The 22,692-nt window shown below is 42.8% G+C and overlaps 1 protein-coding gene and 1 long non-coding RNA gene across 5 annotated transcripts; both read left to right on the top strand.

Annotated features, from left to right (window-relative positions):
* The first annotated feature begins 215 nt into the window (after positions 1-215).
* Positions 216-15,197, top strand: LOC139584283 (uncharacterized). Of its 4 annotated transcripts, XM_071415942.1 has the most exons (9): positions 216-434; positions 7,928-9,116; positions 9,437-9,527; positions 9,739-9,919; positions 10,853-10,867; positions 11,064-11,147; positions 13,159-13,229; positions 14,496-14,628; positions 14,743-14,901. In XM_071415942.1, exons 1-9 carry the CDS (start codon positions 369-371, stop codon positions 14,761-14,763), a joined length of 1,851 nt encoding a protein of 616 aa, XP_071272043.1. In that variant the 5' UTR covers positions 216-368; the 3' UTR covers positions 14,764-14,901. The 4 variants fall into 4 exon arrangements, 3 of the variants coding, with proteins under 3 accessions (XP_071272043.1, XP_071272044.1, XP_071272045.1); XM_071415943.1 differs by lacking the exon at positions 10,853-10,867 and having other exon boundaries at positions 14,743-15,197; XR_011676747.1 differs by lacking the exons at positions 14,496-14,628; positions 14,743-14,901 and having other exon boundaries at positions 10,785-10,867; positions 13,159-13,205.
* A 1,444-nt stretch (positions 15,198-16,641) lies between these two features.
* On the top strand, positions 16,642-22,481 carry LOC139584282 (uncharacterized). The gene is made up of 3 exons (XR_011676746.1): positions 16,642-16,760; positions 17,030-17,150; positions 22,045-22,481. It is a non-coding gene; the product is annotated as an uncharacterized lncRNA (long non-coding RNA).
* Positions 22,482-22,692: the final 211 nt, after the last annotated feature.

The following is a 22,692-nucleotide window of genomic DNA, read 5'->3' as shown; positions in this document are numbered from 1 at the left end:
ATCTACTGAAATTACATTGTATTACATAGTTTCCATATATTACATTTCTCTGTACGTATATTTCCATAACATCAGACCCTGATAATGGGACATACTGTACTCCTTACGTCATAGTTTCCGTGAAAATGAAGACCAATGGAAAGGGGTCTTGTTCAAGACGCTTTTTCTCAGCCAATAGAAATAACCAATAAACATTACTCAGAAGTGGGAAGGGCAGGCACTTGCGGTTGTGTTTGTATCGGAGTTGTGAGATTAAAACTGGGTCCCGTGTTCTCGGTCCAACGACCCACTTTGTGGTACAAGATTTACACCAAACCTACCTACACATTTCTCAATAACATTTTAGGCACTCTGTCTGTACGAAAAGGATGGGAGGCAACAGCAGCCACGTCTCGTATGAAGACGACCACGTTACTTTTGTGAAGGGCATTAGGGTGAGTGAGCAACGAGATACAAAGTTTATGTAACCCAAAAACATGCAACAATGTTACGTGCCCTTAGTCATTGATTACAGAAAACCGTATAATTTCAGTTATGTTGCATTTGTTTTTGTCGAATGTCGATATTATGCCAAAATACTGAAACGCACCACATTCGTGAAAAACATCGATGCATATGCTTCTTCCAACAGCCCCATCAGCACGTTCACTTTCCAAGTAAATCAAAATCGATGTATTTTCATAAGCGGGCAAACAGCCAGTTTTTACACATTGCACAACCATTTAATTTGAAAACAATATGCTGCTACGCCCCCCAAATTGCCCAGGCCTTTTCTCATTTGGGGAAAAGTCCGTCCCCGCCCTCCATCCTCTCTCCTCCGTGACCCCCCCGTCCCTTTTAAATCGTTTGCAGTACTGCAGTAATTTTGAAATGTAACTGCAGTTACAATTTGATTTTGGACAGTATTTGTCACATGCACAGAATAGAACAGGCGAAGATATTACCGTGAATTGCTTACTTAGGAGCCCCTAACCAACAATGCAGAGTGTTTTTTGTTATTTTTTGTTTTTAAAGTAAGAAAAATGTGCTAAATAAACTAGAGAAAATAGTAACAGAATAAGATAACAATAACGAGGTTATATACCGAGTCAATGTGCAGTGGTACTGGTTAGTCAAGGTAATTGAGGTAATATGTAGGTAGGGGTAAAGTGACTAAGCATAGAGAATAGCAGCAGCATATGTGAAGGAATGTGTGTGTGTGTGTGGTTGGAGTCCAGTGAGTTGACATCAAGTCTGTGCAAGAGAGTCGGTGCAAAAAATTATAATAAAATAAGGGGGGCAATGCAAATAATCCGGGTTGCTATCTGATGAACTATTCAGCAGTCTTATGGCTTGGGGGTAGAAGCTGTTAAGGAACTTTTTGGTCCCAGACTTGGCGCTCCGGTACCGCTTGCCGTGCGGTAGCAGAGAAAACAGTCTGACTTGGGTGGCTGGAGTTTTTGAACATTTTTAGGGCCTTCATCTGACACCGCCTGGAAGTTCGGCCCCAGTGATGTACTGGGCCGTACGCACTACCATCTGTATCGTCTTGTGGTCAGATGCCGAGCAGTTGCCATACCAAGCGGTGATGCAACCAGACAGGATGCTCTAGATGGTGCAGCTGTATAACTTTTTGAGGAGTTGATGTCCCGCCATGCCTAATATTTTCAGCCTCCTGAGAGGGAATAGACGTTGCTGTGCCCTCTTCACGACTGTATTGGTGTGTTTGGACTATAGGTCGACTGACAATGATTTTTTCAACGCCGATACCGATTATTGGAGGACCAAAAAAAGACGATACTTTTATTTTATTTTATTTATATAGTTGTAATAATGACAATTACAACAATACTGAATGAACAATGAACACTTATTTGAACTTAATATAATGCATAAATAACATCTATTTAGTCTCAAATAAATAATTAAACATGTTCAATTTGTTTAAATAATGAAAAACACAGTGTTGGAGAAGAAAGTAAAAGTGCAATATGTGCCATGTAAAAAAACCTAACGTTAAGTTCCTTGCTCAGAACATGAGAACATATGACAGCTGGTGGTTCCTTTTAACATGAGTCTTCAATATTCCCAGTTAAGACGTTTTAGGTTGTAGTTATTATAGGACTATTTCTCTCTATACCATTTGTATTTCATAGACCTTTGACTTTTGGATGTTCTTATAGGCACTTTAGTATTGCCAGCCTAATCCTGGGAGTTGATAGGCTTGAAGTCATAAACAGCGCTGTGCTTCAAGCATTGCTAAAAGGTGCTGGCAAATGGAGGAAAGTGTGGTTTGAATGAATGATTTAGAGCCTGCTGCTGCCTACCACCGCTCAGTCAGACTGCTATATCAAATCATAGACTTAATTATAATATAATGAACACACAGAAATACGAGCCTTAGGTCATTAATATGGTCAAATCCGGAAACTATCATTTCGAAAACAAAACGTTTATTCTTTCAGGGAAATACACAACTGTTCCGTATTTTATCGAACGGGTGGCATCCATAAGTCTAAATATTGCTGTTACATTGCACAACCTTCAATGTTATGTCATAATTATGTAAAATTCTGGCAAATTACGGTCTTCACACAGTTCGCAACGAGCCAGGCGGCCCAAACTGCTGCATATACCCTGACTCTGCTTACACTGAACGCAAGAGAAGTGACACAATTTCAGGCACAGCATTGATTATATGCAACGCAGGACAAGCTAGTTAAACTAGTAATATCATCAACCATGTGCAGTTAACTAGTGATTATGTTAAGATTGATTGTTTTTTATAAGATAAGGTTAATGCTAGCTAGCAACTTACCATGGCTCCTTGCTGCCTGCACTCACGTAACAGGTGGTCAGCCTGCCACGCAGTCTCCTCGTGGATTGCAATATAATCGGCCATAATCGGCGTCCAAAAATGCCGATAACCGATTGTTATGAAAACTTGAAATCGTCCCTAATTAATCGGCCATTCCGATTAATCGGTCGACCTCTAGTTTGGACCGCGATAGGTCCTTAGATGTGGACACCAAGGAACTTGAAGCTCTCAACCCGCTCCACTACAGCCCTGTCGATGTGAAAGGGGGCGTGCTCAGCCCTCCTTTTCCTGTAGTCCACAATCATCTCCTTTGTTTTGATCACATTGAGGGAGATGTTGTTGTCCTGGCAACACACTGCCAGGTCTCTGACCTCCTCCCTATAGACTGTCTTTTATATTGACAAGATAGTTGAGTGACCGCTCCAACAATGGAAATACATGTCCTCAAAGATAGAAGGCTGATGGGAGAAAGCGATATCAGGTTGGACCATTCTAGTCAATGCGAGGGCAGATACGCGTGTGATCAGTCCTACCACGTCATAGCCACGCGGTCGTGGGTGAACAGGGAGTACAGGAGGGGATTAAGCACTGTGGTGGAATAATTCGTTTTATTTTCCACAACAGCACGTACCCCTGAGGGGCCCCCGTGTTGAGGATCAGCGTGGCAGATGTGTTGTTGCCTACCCTCACCACCTGGGGGTGGCTCGTCCCAGGATCCTTAGCTTAGTGATGAGCTTGGAGGGCTCTATGGTGTTGAACACTGAGCTGTAGTCAATGAACAGCTTTCTCACATACACTATAAATACATAAATATGTGGACGCCCCTTCATATTAGTGGATTCGGCTATTTCACCCACAACCGTGGCTGACCGGTGTATAAAATCCAGCACCCAGCCGTGCAATCTCCATAGACAAATATTGTCAGGAGAATAGCCTTAATGAAGAGCTCAGTGACTTTCAACGTGGCACTGTCATAGGATGCACCTTTCCAACAAGTCAGTTTGTCAAATTTCTAGGCCACACAAGCCATAGAACGGGACCGCCGACTGCTGAAGCGTGTGTAAATATCGCCTGTCCTCCATTTCAATAGTCACTACTGAGTTCCAAACTTCCTCTGGAAGCAACATCAGCACAATAACTATCTGTGGGGAGCGTCATGAAATTGGCTTCCATGGCCGAGCAGCCGTACGCAAGCCTAAGATCACCAATGCTAAGCGTTGGCTGTAGTGTTGTAAGGTGCGCCGCCATTAAACTCTGGAGCAGTGAAAATGCATTCTCTGGAGTGATGAATCATGCTTCACCATCTGGAAGTCCGGCGGACAAATCTGGGTTTGGTGGATGCCAGGAGAACCTGCCCCAATGCGTAGTGCCAACTGTAAAGTTTGGTGGAGGATGGATAATGGTCTGGGGCTGTTTAGTTCCATTGAAGGGAAATCTTAACGCTATAGCATACAATGACATTCTAGACGATTCTGTGTTTCCAACTTTGTGGCAACAGTTTGAGGAAGGCCCTTCCCTGTTTCAGGATAACAATGCCCCCATGCACAAAGTGAGGTCCATACATAAATGGTTTGTTGAGATCGATGTGGAAGAACTTGATCGACCTCCACAGAGTCCTGACCTCAAGCCCATCAAACACCTTTGGGATGAATTGGAATGCTGAGTCCGAGCCAGGCCAACATCAGTGCCCGACTTCACTAATGCTCTTGTAGCTGAATGAAAGTAAGTCCCTGCAGACATGTTCCAACATCTAGTGGAACGCCTTCCCAGAAGAGTGGAGGATGTAATGGCATCAAAGGGGACCAACTCCATATTAATGCCCATGATTTTGAATGAGATGTTCATGTAGTCTAGGTGTTTCTTTTATCCAGGTGGGAAAGGGCAGTGTGGAGTGAAATAGAGATTGTGCAATCTGCGGATCTGTTGGGGCGGTATGTGAATTGAAGTGGGTCCAAGGTTTCTGGGAGGATGGTGTTGATGTGAGCCATGACCAGCCTTTCAAAGCATTTCATGGCTACAGATGTGAGTGCTATGGCGGTGGTAGTCATTTAGGCAGGATACTTTGGCATTCTAGGGCACAGGTACTATGGTGGTCTGCTTGAAACATGTAGGTACAGACTGGGTCAGGGAGAGGTTGAAAATGTCTGGCATGTGTCCAGCGCATACTGGTAATCTGTCTGGCTCTGCGGCCTTGTGAAAATGAACCTGTTTAAAGGCCTTACGCACATCAACTATGGCGAGTGTGATCAAGCATAGTTGTCTGGAACAGCTGGTGCTCTCATGCATTGTTCAGTGTTGCTTGCCACGAAGCGCGCATAGAAGGCATTTAGCTCATCTGGTAGGCTCGCAGCTGGGATTCCCTTTGTAATCTGTGATAGTTTGCAAGCTCTGGCCTTTAGCTCAGTGCGAATGTCTCCTGGAATTTATGGCTTCTGGTTGGGATATGTACGTATGGTCACTTTGGGGATGACTTCGTCGATGCACTTATAATGAAGCCGGTGACTGTGTTAGACTCCTCAATGCCATCGGATGAATCCCGGAACATATTCCAGTCTGTGCTTGTGAAACAGTTCTGTAGCTTAGAATCCGCTTCATCGGGCCGCTTTCCGTATTGAGCTGGGACTTTTTGAGTTTTAGCTTGTAAGCAGGAATCAGGAGGATAGAGTTATGCTCAGATTTACCAAATGGAGGGTGAAGGAGAGATTTGTACGTGTCTCTGTGTGTGAAGTAAAGGTGATCTAGAGGTTGTTGTTTTTTCCTTCTAGCTGCACATGTGACATACTGGTAGAAATGAGGTAAAACGGATTTCAGTTTTCCTGCATTAAAGTCCCTGGCCACTAGAAGCGCCATGAGTGTTTTCTTATGGCCTTATACAGCTCTTTGAGTGTGCTCTTAGTCCCAGGATCGGTTTGTGGTGGTAAATAGACAGCTACGAAGAATATAGATGAAAGCTCTCAGTAAATAGCGTGGTCTACAGCTTATCATGAGGTATTCTACCTCAGGCTAGCAAAACCTAGAGTCTTCCTTAATATTAGAGATTGAGCCGACACAGTCTTGCCAGGCATCTGGTTCATCGACCTCTGTAACAGCGTCTCCTCTTCATATGAATGATGGGGATTTGGGCCAGGTCCATGAAGAGCAGTATATCCTTCACGTCCGACCCAATTAAGATAAATTGTCCAGTTTGAGGTGAGTAAATCACTGTTCCGATGTCCAGAAGCTCTTTTTGGTCGTAGGAAACGATGGCGAAAACAGTATGTATCTAATAAGTGGGAAGAACACTAGAAAGAAAACACACAAAAGAATCCAATTGGTCAGGAGCCTGTAAAATGGTGGCCATCCCCTCGGGCGCCATTCTGTAAAAGACCCAGTGGTAGTTTATTCTGCAATCACTGCGTCCAAAATACCACAGTTGACTGCAGTTTTTTAAAAATGTGATATTATTTTTTGTAAGGGCCGGAAACCGAAAAGTCAGATCATCAACTAGATTCAGCCACGAGACGTTTTTTTCTTTTTTTCTTGAGCGGATGGTCAGGAACATAATTATAAGTAATTTGTAGACTACAAGAAGCCCAGAAAGAGAGAATCTTTGACTAAAACATAATAATTTCAAACTTTGCTTACATTTGTATACGATATCACATATATCTCTCTATTATGGATGGGAATACTTTGGACCAAAGATTTCCAAAATTAAAATCACTTGATTTGCTGGTGTTTTTAGGCTTTTATGCCCCCCCCCCCCCAAAAAAAAATATAGTTTTCCGCAGAGAACTTGGGGTCCAAATAAAAAATCACCCGCAGGCCGCCAGTTGGGGAACCCTGCGGTAAGTGGTTGAGAAGAGTGTTAACAGAGAGGAAGAGGCAAAGCGAGAGGTTTTACTCCGCCCAAAGTCTGACCACGAAAATAAGCCCACTAAGTGAGGAGTGTCAAATATGGGGGAGCAAAATGTTTTATTGCTTATTTGCTACGTCGGGATTATTTGATCAAATAGAAGTTTGGTAATAGTTAGGTTGTTACAAATGCACTGATATAAGTGGACGCACGTAGTAGTTCGGCAACTTTGAAAAAAATGACTTTATATTGGAGTTGTGCCTGTTGACATAGATAGATGACTCATGGATATAACCTGTTTTAGATTGGACATTGCCATTGAGGGCTTCCGACATTTTTAAAGTAGTCAACTGGGTGGGGATTGCTCCCAACTCATAGGAATCAGCCAATGAAGAAGAAGAAGAAAGCACGGGCAGCGTCATTGAAGCTGTCACAGACGCTATGATGGCACAGACATAAAGATGAGTGCTCTATCTATGTGGCCTGTTTACACGCGTATCTGCCCTCGCATTGACTAGAATGGTCCAACCTGATATCGCTTTCTCCCGTCAGCCTTCTATCTTTGAGGACATGTATTTCCATTGTTGGAGCGGTCACTCAACTATCTTGTCAATATAAAAGACAATCTTTGGTGTCAATTCATTAGTAGGCAAACGGAAGACTGTCCTCCCCTCCTCGATAGCCTCCGTTTGGCGAGGAAGCACAAGTGTATCCTACTTGAGTCCTTCGCAGAAGAGTTTTGCTATCTGCAACACACCCCTTGAATTAGCTATTGTTTTCTCAAAGGAGAAAAGCATGCAAACATTTAAAAACAACGTATCTTTTTATCTGCTAAATGTCTTGCACAACTAGCTACATTTTGTTTTTAGCACTTTATACATTTTATTTTGGAAATCTATCCTGTAAAGAAAATTTGCCTGAGGACGCGCAATTGGAGAAGGAGTTTCATACAAGCGTATTTTCGTCCACTTTCCCTCTCCTTGCCTCCTCTCCTTGATTACCTTTTGACCTTTCTCTCAAAAGGAGGCTAGAGAGAATGGAGGAGCGTGGACCCAAGAGTTGAGCAAATCTAATTGAGAAAGTTCCCAGTCTTTACAGGGTGTAAGCTTGTGCACGTCTTTGCAGGAGCTGGTGGGAGGGGGGGGGGGGTGCTACGCCAATATAAGCTATTAGTGTTAGTTGATTTACATGGCACACAAATCTAATTGTATTATCTTTAGTACAGTCTAGTGCTGTGTTTCTAGAAATTTTTTATGCCTGATGATTGTTGACCTTTTGCCTTCTTTCCCTGACAGCTGACCGACAAAGTCATCAATCGAATGAGAGAGGAGTGCCAGGCCCAGAAGGTTGTCCATCCTCGCTCACAGCAGAATGGCCCTGCTTCCACGGTCTCAACAGAACCTGTGGTCCCTCTGTCCACACCAGCCCCCACAGTCGATCATTTGGTCCCCCTTCTGGTCTCCCCTTCCCTGTTTATCCCCACAGCCCCTCCACCTGTGGTCCTACCCACACCTCCGTCTCCCCCTGTTCAGCCAGTAAAGCTTACTCCTCCACCTCCTGTCACATTTGTCTCTGCTCCCTGTCCACCTGCGGCCCTACCCACACCTCCCTCTCCACCTAAGGAACCGATAGTCCGAGCTCCAGCTGTTGAACCTATTGTTCCACCTCTAGATACCAAAGTGCTTCCTCAAGGGGAAGAACCCATACTTCCTCTGGTGCCTTTAGAACCTATAGTGCCATCTTTGGCCCCATCTCCACCAATAGAAGAACCAGTACCTGTACTCCTATGTACCCCTACCACTGAGGAACCTGTAGTTCTGCCGACACTGGCTGAAGCTATTATCCCACTTGTCCCTATAGAACCCGCCGTACCACCTAAGCCTGTGAAACCTGTGGTTCTAGCTCCTCCAGCTGTGGAACCAATTGTGCTGCCTCCAGTGGTTGAATCTGTTGTCCTACATCACCCTGTAGAACAGGTAGACGCACTTACCCCTGACCCTTCACCTGTTGAAGCTTTTGTCCTGCCACCTGTTGTGGTTGAGAAAGTAGCAACACCTACCCTCGTAGAACCGGTAGTCCTGCCACCTGTTGTGGAATCTGTCACCATTACGACACCACTTGTTGTTGAAGAGGTTGTCCTACCCACACGTCCACCTGTAGAGCCCCTACCTGTCTCTACTCCTCCGCCTGTTGCAGATCCTCCACCTCCCCCAGTCCTAGCACCTATCCCAGAGCCTATTATGGAGGAACTTCCTCCAGCACCATGTCCCTACATGGAGCTGGCCACCCTGTCTACTGCATCGGCTGCTAGCAAACCAACTGATATCCCTCCCCCTGTAGAAGAGCCCATAGCTCCCCCTCCTCTCTCTGCCCCGGTAGAACCCATGGTCAGCATTCCACCATTCCCTCTCATTGAAAACGTGGCTGTTCCAGTCGTGGCTCCTGTTGTGACCCCCACTGTGATCCCACTGCAACCTCCATTAGGTGAGTCTGCTTTCTCTCATTCAAGTTGTATTGATTTGTGTTATTGGTTTGCAATCATGTAGTCATGATGTGTTTCTTATTGGCTGCAATAATTCAAGCGTATATGGTTGTTGACCATGTGTACCCGATTGCAACGGTGACGTAAATGAAGACACAGAGACCTGTCATGATGCATAAGTGTGTGCTTTGTTTGACTCCTACACTACAGAATTCAATATAGACCTTTCAGACGTCTCGGATGATTTGATACGTCGAGCATTGTTGATTTTAACACACAACTTTCACATGAAACGTGTCCATCTTTTCTGGTTTGGTGATAGATGAAGAAGTGCTGAGGAGGCAGATCCAAGCTGAGCTAACGAAGGGCCTGGAAGAGGAGATGAAAGTGAAGCGGCAGGAGTTTGAAAAACAGTGAGGAGACCAACATAAATAATAAAGGGCTGTTTAAGCACAGGTTAAGCTGAGTACTGGACTTAAACACAAGCTCAATGGAATATCTCATTTGAAAATGCCTTTTTAGTAAAATACTTAGTAAAATACACTTTTTCAAAGTGGTCCTAGGAATAGCCTTTTTAGGGACATGGTCAGGTCTGAACTTCTGTGTCTCTCTGTCTATCTATAGGTTGTATGAGGTGAAGGTCCAGGCCAGAGCCCAGGCGCAGGCTGTAGCCCAGGCCCAGATCCAGGAGGAGGTTAAGAAAATCCTGGATCTGGAGAAGGCAGCGCAGGGAGAGAACCTGATGGTGGCCCTCGCGAAGGAACGCATGACCGCAGAGGATGAGAGACTCATGGCCCAGCTCTACGTAAGACACAGCACTAGATACAGTGGTGGATGTGCAAGCTTGAATATAAGCAATGCCTGAAATGCTAACTAAGTACAGTCAGACTGGTCTATCAACTTAACCAGAGCTACCTAGCCATTTGCCACTAATTGTGTTCACTAAGAGGTATTTGCTCTTCTGTAGTTTTAAATATTTGTTTGAGGTTTGTCTGTTTATACTTTCTGTCTGATCATGACTAATGTTACAGAGTACTTGGATTTATTTATCTATTGTTTCATTCTGTCTAAAATGCTTGCGAAGGCCTTGCAGGTAAGTGTTTTAGCTGTTTCCATAAAAAGTCTGACTGATGTTGGTAATATTTTGTGCATGACTGCTTGTGGCTTGTTTGGCATGCTGGATTGCTCCTATTCTTTTGGCACGAGATCACCTCTTAGGGTGAGCCAGGTGATTTGCCCAGGAAAACAGGCAAAGGTACCACTCCTTACCCCCTGCCACCACTAATGAGCTTGGCTGCAGCTGGCCCATACAGCTCACCCAGATTTGTGGACAGCGCACTGGTCAGTTGACTGCCAGGCTGGCAAGTTGAGTTCAGAACAGAGCTGCTTCCTCAATCCTGACTGCCAGGCTGGCAAGTTGAGTTCAGAGCAGATCTGCCTCCTCAATCCTGACTGCCAGGCTGGCAAGTTGAGTTCAGAGCAGATCTGCTTCCTCAATCCTGACTGCCAGGCTGGCAAGTTGAGTTCAGAGCAGATCTGCTTCCTCAATCCTGACTGCCAGGCTGGCAAGTTGAGTTCAGAGCAGATCCCAAGGGATGGCTTGTTGTTTGCTTCTGCTATGAAATAGAATGGCATGACGCTGCATCTTGGATGTCTGCGTTTCCCCTTAGACCTGTAAAGATCCTAGTTCTCACCAATCCGGCTTCATCTTCCTTCCTGTTCTGCTATCTTGTTTCAGTGGATAGAGCTTAAGGTAAGACAAGGGAGTGATCCTACTTCATGCATGCCTTGAAGATTATCTATTCACTTCCTTAAAAACAAAAGTTCTATATGAATTTCGTGTTGAATATTTGATTTTCATTGTCATCTCACTCAGGCTGTCATTTAGGAGGAAAGAATATATTACTTTATGTTCCATTATACAAATATATTCTCTCTCTCCTTCTCAGGCCCACAAACTGGAGGAGAAAGAGAACCAGGTGAAGAAACAAGATGCACTCTTCAGGGAACAGGTCGCCAAGCTGGAAGAAAAGGTACACGAACACACGGACTCTGACATACAAACGTCTCACACACACACACACACGGCCACCGCCTCTGTTATTATTCCTGTCACATTGTGTTATTACTGTAGGCACTGTAGAAAGGTTTGTGGTCATAAGCACATCCTTAAAGGTAGGTGCTGGACTATGGAAGAATACTAGAAAAGAACACTGAATATGCTCCCAATTGCCACCTTTATTGACAATGTTTGGATCCAAAAAGGATCTTCTTCAGGTCAAAATGACTGTGCACACTGCGTTGCAGCATTGCATCTACAGTTGAAGTCGGAAGTTTACATACACTTAGGTTGGAGTCATTAAAACTTGTTTTTCAACCACTCCACAAATTTCTATGTTAACAAACTATAGTTTTGGCAAGTTGGTTAGGACATCTACTTTGTGCATGACACAAGTAATTTTTCCAACAATTGTTTACAGACAGATTATTTCACTTATAATTCACTGTATCACAATTCCAGTGGGTCAGAAGTAAACATACACTAAGTTGACTGTGCCTTTAAACAGCTTGGAAAATTCCAGAAAATGATGTCATGGCTTTAGACGCTTCTGATAGGCTAATTGACATAATTTGAGTCAATTGGAGGTGTACCTGTGGATGTATTTCAAGGCCTACCTTAAAACTCAGTGCCTCTTTGCTTGACATCATGGGAAAATCAAAAGAAATTAGCCAAGACTTCAGAAAAAAAATTGTATACCTCCACAAGTCTGGGTCATCCTTGGGAGCAATTTCCAAACGCCTGAAGGTACCACGTTCATCTGTACAAACAATAGTACGCAAGTATAAACACCATAGGACCACGCAGCCATCATACCGCTCAGGAAGGAGACGCGTTCTGTCTCCTAGAGATGAACGTACTTTGGTGCGAAAAGTGCAAATCAATCCCAGAACAGCAGCAAATTACCTTGTGAAGATGCTGGAGGAAACAGGTACAAAAGTATCTATATCCACAGTAAAACAAGTCCTATATATCGACGTAACCTGAAAGGCCACTCAGCAAGGAAGAAGCCACTGCTCCAAAAAGGCCATAAAATAGCCAGACTACGGTTTGCAGCTGCACAAAGATCGTACTATTTGGAGAAATGTCCGATGAAACCAAAATAGAACTGTTTGGCCATAAGGACCATCGTTATGTTTGGAGGAAAAAGGGGGACGCTTGCAAGCCGAAGAACACCATCCCAACCATGAAGCACGGGGGTAGCAGCATCATGTTGTGGGGGTGGTACACTTCACAAAATAGATGGCATCCTGAGGTAGAAAAATTATGTGGATATATTGAAGCAACATCAACATTTAAGTCATTTAGCAGACGCTCTTATCCAGAGCGACTTACAAGTTGGAGACTTGTAAGTCGCTCAAGACATCAGTCAGGAAGTTAAAGCCTGGTCGCAATTGGGTCTTCCAAATGGACAATGACCCCAAGCATACTTCCAAAGTTGTGGCAAAATGGCTTAAGGAAAACAAAGTCAAGTTATTGGAGTGGCCATCACAAAGCCCTGACCTCAATCCTATAGAGAATTTGTGTGCAAAACTGAAAAAGTGTGTGCGAGCAACGAGGCCTACAAACCTGACTCAGTTACATCAGCTCCGTCAGGAGGAGTGGGCCAAAATTCACCCAACTTATTGTGGGAAGCTTGTGGAAGGCTACCCAAGCTTCCCACAATTTAAAGGCTACCCACAATTTAAAGGCAATGCTACCAAATAATAATTGAATGTATGTTAACTTCTGACCCACTGAGAATGTGATGAAAGAAATAAAAGTTGAAATAAATCATTTTTGCTAGGATTAAATGTCAGGAATTGTGAAACTGAGTTTAAATGTATTTGACTAAGGTGTGTCTAAACTTCCAACTTCAACTGTAAATGCTGACACACCACCTTACTTTCCCTACAATGCATGACAGCTCAGTAGGCACAGTCATACCAGTGTCCTACAGCTTGTCAACAGTTCAACAGCTGTTGTGTTGTTCACCTCGTTAACAGAGTGCTCAGTTCTTCAAAGTCACCACAGAGAACTTCAAGAAGGGCAGAGAGGACGCTCACAACACCTTCAAGTGAGTATCATCGTTATTGGGGCTGGGATTTGCCAGGGACCTCCCAATATGATTGTTTCACTATACTTAGGTGCCGGTTCGATACTTTGATTTTATTGCAATTTGATGTTCCAAACATTGCTAGGGCTGGCACAATAACCATGTAACTGACAGTTGTGGATGAAGAAATAAAATGACCGCTATAACCGAACGAACAGGTGACTGAAGACGGGATGGCTAGGTATTCGTGTGGTTGAGTCCGTTTCTAAGGTAACATGGACTCTTAACAACGTGATGAAACTGTGTTACCCCTTGCTGAAACAAGCAAGGTGTGGTAGCAAACAATAAATAGAATGGGCTTGGAACCTCTAACCCTGGCAATTTGATAGGTAAACTCATGGGTACAATGACTGCCTGGTATTGTGATGCAATAATTTCCATGGTAATGGAGAATGTTCATTCAAATGATGTTAACTGATGTGGCTCATGCAATGGAATGTGTTTATATTTTTTATGTCAGTTGATTTGAATCAACAAATCACAGCACATATTGATGGGTGCACTTCCTGCTTTTACGTCCTCCTTTGTTCCTATGGATACACTCGCAATGGCCGCCAGTCCACCCATTATGCCATCATTGACTTGAATTCGGACACCCGTTCTATTCATTCTATTTCTATGGCATCACATGCATTCAGGAGAGGAGAAAATGTGCATCCATTTTTTTATATTTTTTTATATATATAAATAAAATATTCAAACCGTTATTACCATGGTAATTTGGCTGGTCAATTACTGTCATCCAAAATTCCATGACCTTCAGCCCTACATATTGCTCAACATATGTCTGCTACAGAGGGACAAGAGACAGCATGACAAAATTAGTTCTGATCAGTCGTGGAAGTAAAAGTGCTGAAAACATGTTGGATTACTATTTAAAAAGATGGAGAACAAGCTATAGGATGAAAAATACCAGCGTTTTGTCGGAGATACAGCTGACTAGCTCTCTAAGGCTACCTAACAAAAACACATTTTTTTAAATAAATACTTGGAGTCAAGTATCAATTTATAATATCATCCAAAAATCATATCGCGATATGTAACTATCTGTTTTTGTCCCCCCCATTGCTCGTCATTACACTGGGCCGTAGGCTAAAGGTTTTAACTTCCTTTACTATTTAACCAGGTAGGTTATTGAGAACACATTCTGTTTGACAAAAACAAACTGTCTTGACTGGGCAGACTATGGTATAGTAGGATGTGTCTCATCTCTCTCTCTATTCCCAGGCGTGTTGACATCAAGCCAGTGTGTGGTGACCTGCAGAGTCAGATCCTGAAGTGCTACAGGGAGAACACTGGACAGACCCTCACCTGCTCTGGCATCGCCAACTTGTACATGCAGTGTGTGGACAACCACAAGGTCTCACACACATCTTTATTTCTCTCTCTGACACACAGACTGAAAGTGAAACATACACAACGCTATTGTGAACTGACATTTTAGTCAAGCCCGTTCTTCTTCTTTGTTTTTCAGACTAAGAGCATTGGAGGTTAGAAGAGCCTCATTTTTCACCAATGGCGTTACTGTTTAACCAGAGGGACAGGAGCCGGACGCCATCAGCCATCGAGACACACCAAAACCAGTTGAACTGTTGAACCACCACAGCTGAAGACACTCCTGCTCTACCATCCCTTCCTCCCATCCATGGTATCTGTATTAACACCCCCCCCCCCCCCCCACCGAGAGGGTCAGAGGTAGAATGAGGAGACCATGTCCTGACCCAGTACAGGCTAGAGACTGGTACTGATGTGAGAGAGCTTGCACAATATGGTTCTTGGGTACACAAATGGACAGTGCTATTAGCACCACACTGACAGAAAATGGACATTGTTACCATGACTACACTGACAGAAAATGGACATTGTTACCATGACTACACTATGACAGGAAATGGACATTGTTACCATGACTACACTATGACAGGAAATGTACATTGTTACCATGAATACACTATGACAGGCAATGGACATTGTTACCATGACTACCCTATGACAGGAAATGGACATTGTTACCATGACTACACTATGACAGGAAATGGACATTGTTACCATGAATACACTATGACAGGCAATGGACATTGTTACCATGACTACACTATGACAGGAAATGCGAGACATCTCATCCCTGACTGTATATAAAATGCTTTATACATCTCCACCAATGGAAATATTGGGATTACGGTTTTGCCGTTGACAGCAGTATGAAACATAATGGAATAGCCAAGTTGTGAAAGATATTGTGCATTGTTTGTTTGTTGAGTTAATATGCACCTATGCCTTAATGTTCTATCAAAACACAAATGTTGCCTATGCAAAACAAATAATGTAATTTTCATCTTTATTGTTATAAAATACAAACACATATGGGGGTGGGAACTGAATGTGTGTCCCAAATGACATCCTATTCCCTATGAAGTGCACTACGACCAAGTGTGAGGTCTGGCTAAAACTAGTGCAAAAGTAGTGCATAGTGTGTAATTTGGGCCAGACCTCACACTTGGTCGCCACAGACCAAGACAAATTTGTCACTTTGTTCACGGAGGGTGTAAACGGGAGTTGTTCTGATCTCAATAAATTGTTGTGAAACACCCATCAGCCTTCAGATTGGAATTTATATTGGTTCAGCTATAAGAATGTTTATTGGAAATAAAAATGTTGCTTTGTTTGAGTGGCACTGCCCTCCTGTGGACATGGTTAGAATTACACAATTTCTATTTATTTTTAATTCAACCTTTATTTAACTAGGCGAGTCAGTTAAGAACAAATTCTTATTTACAATGATGGCCTTCCTTGACCAAACGCAGACGACGCTGGGCCAATTGTGCGCTACCCTATGGTACTCCCAATCACGGCCGGATGTGATATAGCCTGGATTCGAACCAGGGACTGTATTGACGCCTCTTGCACTGAAGATGCAGTGCCTTAGACCGCTGCGCCACTCGGGAGAGGATAACAAGTAAACAATTGACCCAAAATGTCACTCTTTAAAGGGTTGTTGTTTTAACTTAATCACATCCAGTGTAGCCTACTTGTGTGGAAATGTATCGTCTTCCGATACCTGTCACTGCGTATAGTCTACTGCGCTCGTGTTTTGGCCATTAGATTGCGCACCTTTTTCCGCATACTGCAGCATGCGGAGATCGGGCGACCCGGGTACATACTCAACTGTAGGTCTACCTATCTGTTGCATGTCGGATTTCTAATCTACCACTTCGGAGTTCCCTTACATTTCCAAAGAGAGAAGACGCACATTATGGCATGGGTACGATGACAGAATAGATAGGGAAAAGCAAAGTGCGCAACGGACCACAAAAACATCGGTCAAAGCGAGCGCACGGAACGTCCCACCTCCATCCATTCCACTCGGAACGACCACACCATCCGCGACTCGCGCTTCGTCTGCATGGCGGGGAGACGGACACCTGCACGGAAGCTTCGCCATTTGCTTGTACATGCAAGTTTGACATTTTATTTTATCTTTATTTCAATGATGTAAGTCCAATTATTTACTGTATCCCAGTTGGTTTATTTGATGCTGAAGTGTTGTGTTTTATTATGCCGATTCTAAGTATGCTAGGCTAATATATTTAATTGTAGCTACAATAACGGTGGCCAACGACGTTAATTTGTTTGTTTTATTAAATAGTCTATAGAAATGTTTTTATAGACAAGTGTGACTAGAGGAATTGATGCTGCCCAATGTTTTTGTAGACTAGTGTGACTTGAGGAATTGATGCTGCGCAATGTTTTTGTTGCCAAAGGGAGGATGTTTTCGTCAGCCGCCACATGTGTCTGACACTTGGGGCATTGCCCAACGTCCGCATTCCGCATCATGTTGCGCAGATACAAATCCAGTGCTGAAGTATTCGGAATAACCAGGAGGTGAATGTCTTTTTATCTATCAATACAAGAAAGTGAAACCGTAATTAAAGCGTAAATAACTTGTGAATCCCTCTGCTATTTAATGCACGTAACTCCTCAGTGGATGACCTGATAAATATATAATCCTCAAACACTGTTTTCTACTCGAGATCTGCAGGAGACTGCCATGATTCTAGGAGATCCCAAAGTATTGGCTTCTATAGGCTGTATGATAATTGTTCCTTCAGGTGAACCTGACGTGTGGTAAATGTATAGCAGCTTGCTAAGATCATATCTGGCCATCAGTGGCCTTTAAGGGCTGGTATATAGATGTATTCAATGTCCACCCCGTTTTTACCGATTTAAAACAAATGTGCTGTGGTACTTGGCTGCACCATGCTCTGTCACCAGGAGAGGGCCCTCTTTCTTAGACCTTTTTCAAACCTAGTGAGCCGAGCTGTACTGCATTGGCCTGGTTACAACAACTAAAAGACTGAGTCAGTTTGACTCGTTCCTCAGTCAACTCTAGCTCACCTCATCTGCTGCCTTTAAAAAGCTGTGAACTCACCGGTTATATTTTGCATCCATTGACTGATGCTTTGCCATGCCTCCTACAGAGTGAGAGTCTTGGCAGTTCTCCTGTGCGCCAGACATCAGGGCATGTCTCTGTCTCGCCATTATGCTTATGGGAGAGTGTCTGACAGTGCATATTTATGTGTTTTTTAGGCTTGTGTGTTTGAGTGGGACTGGTAGTCAATGTCCCAGTATAGTACATGAAGCAGATACGGGGGGAAAAGAATCACATCCAAACCCATTAACCATTGCAGAATATATTATAACTGGGTGTTGTGTTGGGGGCCATCACACTGGTGCCATTTGTGTTTACAAGTGTGTGTGTGAGATGACAGGAATTAGACAGAGAAGGTGGGTGGTCCAAGTGAGTTGTACCGTAGCCTAGTAGGGGTAGTGAGAGCAGGAGGAAGAGGAAGTGGCTAACACACGACACATTTTAGAACACATTTTCAGTCCTTTCACTTTTAGCATCTCTTGGCAACGAGTTCAGTTGCTGAGGTGTGAAGTCGTCACTCTGCAGGACCAGTCAGTGCATCTCTGACAAGAAGAGCATGTGGTAGTTCATTGTTAGGGATCCAATGCCAGAATATTTCAAGGGGGAACTGTATTGACCACAGTAATAGTTCTGTTTGTCTTAATAGAGAAAGTGTGCGTGTGTGTTTTAGTTTTTTTTGTCTTCTGCCTCAAACACTCCCACAGCTGCTTATGGGCTAACCCACCTAATAGCAGACTGGGAAAACAAAACACTAAACCAAACTGTGGTCTGCGTCTCCAAAACCAGACTTGGCGTCTGTCTGCTCCCTACTCCATTATCCAGAGAGGATGCTGTGGTCAGAATAACATGGTGGTTTTCTGTGGCTTGTTCTGTTTGTACATCATGATTCTGACTGGTGTGAGTTTGACGTAACTGTGTTAGTGCACACCCATATTCTCTCTGTGTGTGTGTGTGTGTGTGTGTGTGTGTGTGTGTGTGTGTGTGTGTGTGTGTGTGTGTGTGTGTGTGTGCATGAGCGAGTAGTACAGTACCTTCTCTTTGTATACTAGTATACTAGAGATTGTAAATCCCCCCCCCCCCCTGTTGACCTGATTGCTCACTCAGAGGTACAGGAATTCACACATTTGAGATGCATGTTGTAAGATGTATGCAATAGCTAAATGTTGTACTGACTCGTACAATTACATCAGTGTCCATAGCAACATAATCTGGGCAATGTTATGTCTTCAGATTTAAGATTTTGGTAAAAACGTTCTAGCGAATGTGTTCCTACAGCCTTGTTTCAGTATCCCAATACCCTATGTAAATGTATAGCAGCTCCAGCTGTATAGCTGTGTTTTATAAGGGATACAATTGGCTATTATATTTGGTATTGTTGGTATTTTATTAGGATCCCCATTAGCTGTTGCAAAAGCAGTAGCTACTCTTCCTGGGGTCCACACAAAACATGAAACATGACATAATACAGAACATCAATAGACAAGAACAGCTCAAGGACAGAACGGCCTCATTTCATAGACTCAGGTGGCAGGGCATGCCATAGTGATTGTTACCAAGGATGTGTCTGTTTGCAGTCTGGAGACCAATCAGGGGTAGTATTTATTTTATATATATACACTACCGTTCAAAAGTTTTGGGTCACTTAGAAACGTCCTTGTTTTTGAAAGAAAAGCTTTTTTTTTTGTCAATTAAAATAACATCAAATTGATCCGAAATACAGTGTAGACATTGTTAATGTTGTAAATGACTATTGTAGGTCCAAACGGCAGATTTTTTTATGGAATATCTACATATGCATACAGAGGCCCATTATCAGCAACCATCACTCCCGTGTTCCAATGGCACGTTGTGTTAGCTAATCGAAGTTTATCATTTTAAAAGGGTAATTGATCATTAGAAAACCCTTTTGCAATTATGTTAGCATAGCTGAAAATTGTTGTTCTAAATAAAGAAGCAAATAAACTGGCCTTAGACTAGTTGAGTATCTGGAGCATCATCATTTGTGGGTTCAATTACAGGCTCAAAATTTCCAGAAACAAAGAACTGTCTTCTGAAACTTGTCAGTCTATTCTTGTTCTGAGAAATGAAGGCTATTCCATGCGAGAAATTTCCAAGAAACGGAAGATCTCGTACAACGCTGTGTACTACTCCCTTCACAGAACAGCGCAAACTGTCTAACCAGAATAGAAAGAGGAGTGGGAGGCCCCGGTGCACAACTGAGCAAGAGAACAAGTACGTTAGTGTCTAGTTTGAGAAACATACATCTCACAAGTCCTCAACTGGCAGCTTCATTAAATAGTACCCGCAAAACACTAGTCTCAACTAAAGGTCGACCGATTATGATTTTTCAAAGCTGATACCGATACCGGTTACTGGAGGACCAAAAAGGCCGATTACCGATTAATCAGCCAATTTTTATTTATTAATTTGTAATAATGACAATTACAACAATACTGAATGAACACTTATTTTAACTTAATATAATATAATACATCAATAAAATCAAGTTAGCCTCAAATAAATAATGAAACATGTTCAATTCGGTTTAAATAATGCAAAAACAAAGTGTTGGAGAAGAAAGTAAAAGTGCAATATGTGCCATGTAAGAAAGCTAAAGTTTAAGTTCCTTGCTCAGAACATGAGAATATATGAAAGCTGGTGGTTCCTTTTAACATGAGTCTTCAATATTCCCAGGTAAGAAGTTTTAGGTTGTAGTTATTATAGGAATTATAGGACTATTTCTCTCTATACGATTTGTATTTCATATAGCTTGACTATTGGATGTTCTTATAGGCACTTTAGTATTGCCAGTGTAACAGTATAGCTTCCATCCCTCTCCTCGCCGCTACCTGGGCTCGAACCAGGAACACATCGACAACAGCCACCCTCGAAGCAGCGTTACCCATGCAGAGCAAGGGGAACGACTACTCCAAATCTCAGAGCGAGTGACGTTTGAAACGCTATTAGCGCGCACTCCGCTAACTAGCTAGCCATTTCACATCGGTTACACCAGCCTAATCTCAGGAGTTGATAGGCTTGAAGTCATAAACAGCGCAATGCTTGAAGCATTGCGAAGAGCTGCTGGCAAAACGCACGAAAGTGCTGTTTGAATGAATGCTTACGAGCCTGTCAAATCATAGACAGACTTAATTATAACATAATAACACACAGAAATACGACCCTTAGGTCATTAATATGGTAGAATCTGGAAACTATCATCTCGAAAACAAAACGTTTATTCTTTCAGTGAAATACGGAACCGTTCCGTATTTTATCTAACGGGTGGCATCCATAAGTCTAAATATTCCTGTTACATTGCACAACCTTCAATGTTATGTCATAATTACGTACAATTCTGGCAAATTAGTTTGCCAGGCGGCCCAAACTGTTGCATATACCCTGACTCTGCGTGCAATGAACGCAGGAGAAGTGACACAATTTCACCTGGTTAATATTGCCTGCTAACCTGGATTTCCTTTAGCTAAATATGCAGGTTTAAAAATATATACTTCTGTGTATTGATTTTAAGAAAGGGATTGATGTTTATGGTTAGGTACACGTTGGAGCAACGACAGTCATTTTTCGCGAATGCGCACTGCATCAATTATATGCAACGCAGGACACGCTAGATAAACTAATAATATCATCAACCATGTGTAGTTATAACTAGTGATTATGATTGATTGATTAATTGTTTTTTATAAGATAAGTTTAATGCTAGCTAGCAACTTACCTTGGCTTCTTACTGCATTCGCGTAACAAGCGGGCTCCTCGTGAGGCAGGTGGTTAGAGCGTTGGACTAGTAAACCGTAAGGTTGCAAGATTGAATCCCTGAGCTGACAAGTAAAAATCTGTCGTTCTGCCCCTGAACAAGGCAGTTAACCCACCGTTCCTAGGCCGTCATTGAAAATAAGAATGTGTTCTTAACTGACTTGCCTTGTTAAATAAAGGTGTAAAAAAATCAAAAAAATCAGCGTCCAAAATTACCGATTTCCGATTGTTATGAAAACTTGAAATCAGCCCTAATTAATCGGCCATTCCAATTAATCGGTCGACCTCTAGTCTCAACGTCAACAGTAAAGAGGCGACTCTGGGATGCTGGCCTTCTAGGCAGAGTTGCAAAGAGTTCCTCTGTCAAGTGTCTGCTCTTTATCCCCATCTTAATCTTTTCTTTTTATTGGCCAGTCTGAGATATGGCTTTTTCTTTGCAACTCTGCCTAGAAGGCAGGACAATGACTCTAAACACACGGCCAAGACAATGCAGGAGTGGCTTTGGGACAAGTCTCTGAATGTCCTTGAGTGGCCCAACCAGAGCCCAGACTTGAATCCGATCTAATATTTCTGTAGAGACCTGAAAATAGCTGTGCAGCGACGCTCCCCATCCAACCTGACCAAGCTTGAGAGGATCTGCAGAGAAGAATGGGAGAAACTCTCCAAATACAGGTGTGCCAAGCTTGTAGCATCATACCCAAGAAGACTCGAGGCTGTAATCGCTGCCAAAGGTGCTTCCACAAAGTACTGAGTAAAAGTATGAATACTTATGTACATGTGATATTTCTGTTTTTACATTTGCAGATTTTTTTAAATTTTTTATACGGTTATTGCTTTGTCATTATGGTGTATTGTTTGTAGATTGAAGAGGTAAAAAAAACAATTTAATCCATTTTAGAATAAGGCTGTAATGTAACAAAATGTGGAAAAAGTCAAGGGGTCTGAATACTTTCCGAATGCACTGTATATCTTGTTTTTTAGCGTATTGTATTAAACTGAAACACCATTCTATGGATTATGACCTTTATTATTTTGTCACATTTTATTAAAGGTATGGGCCTGTAATCAGCAGGGGACTCTCCAGAATTTCCTGTTTTTAATATCACTGAAATAACTGTTTGATACATGGAATGTAAGGCCCAGCTTCCTGCCATCCAGGAACTCTATACCAGGCGGTGTCAGAGGAAAGTCCTAAAAAATGTCAGACTCCAGCCACCCTAGTCA

The sequence above is a fragment of the Salvelinus alpinus genome, chromosome 9 (genome assembly GCF_045679555.1).
Source record: "Salvelinus alpinus chromosome 9, SLU_Salpinus.1, whole genome shotgun sequence".
NCBI lineage: Eukaryota > Metazoa > Chordata > Actinopteri > Salmoniformes > Salmonidae > Salvelinus > Salvelinus alpinus.
Note: the sequence above shows the minus strand (reverse complement) of the source record. Positions and strands in the feature narration are given on the sequence as shown.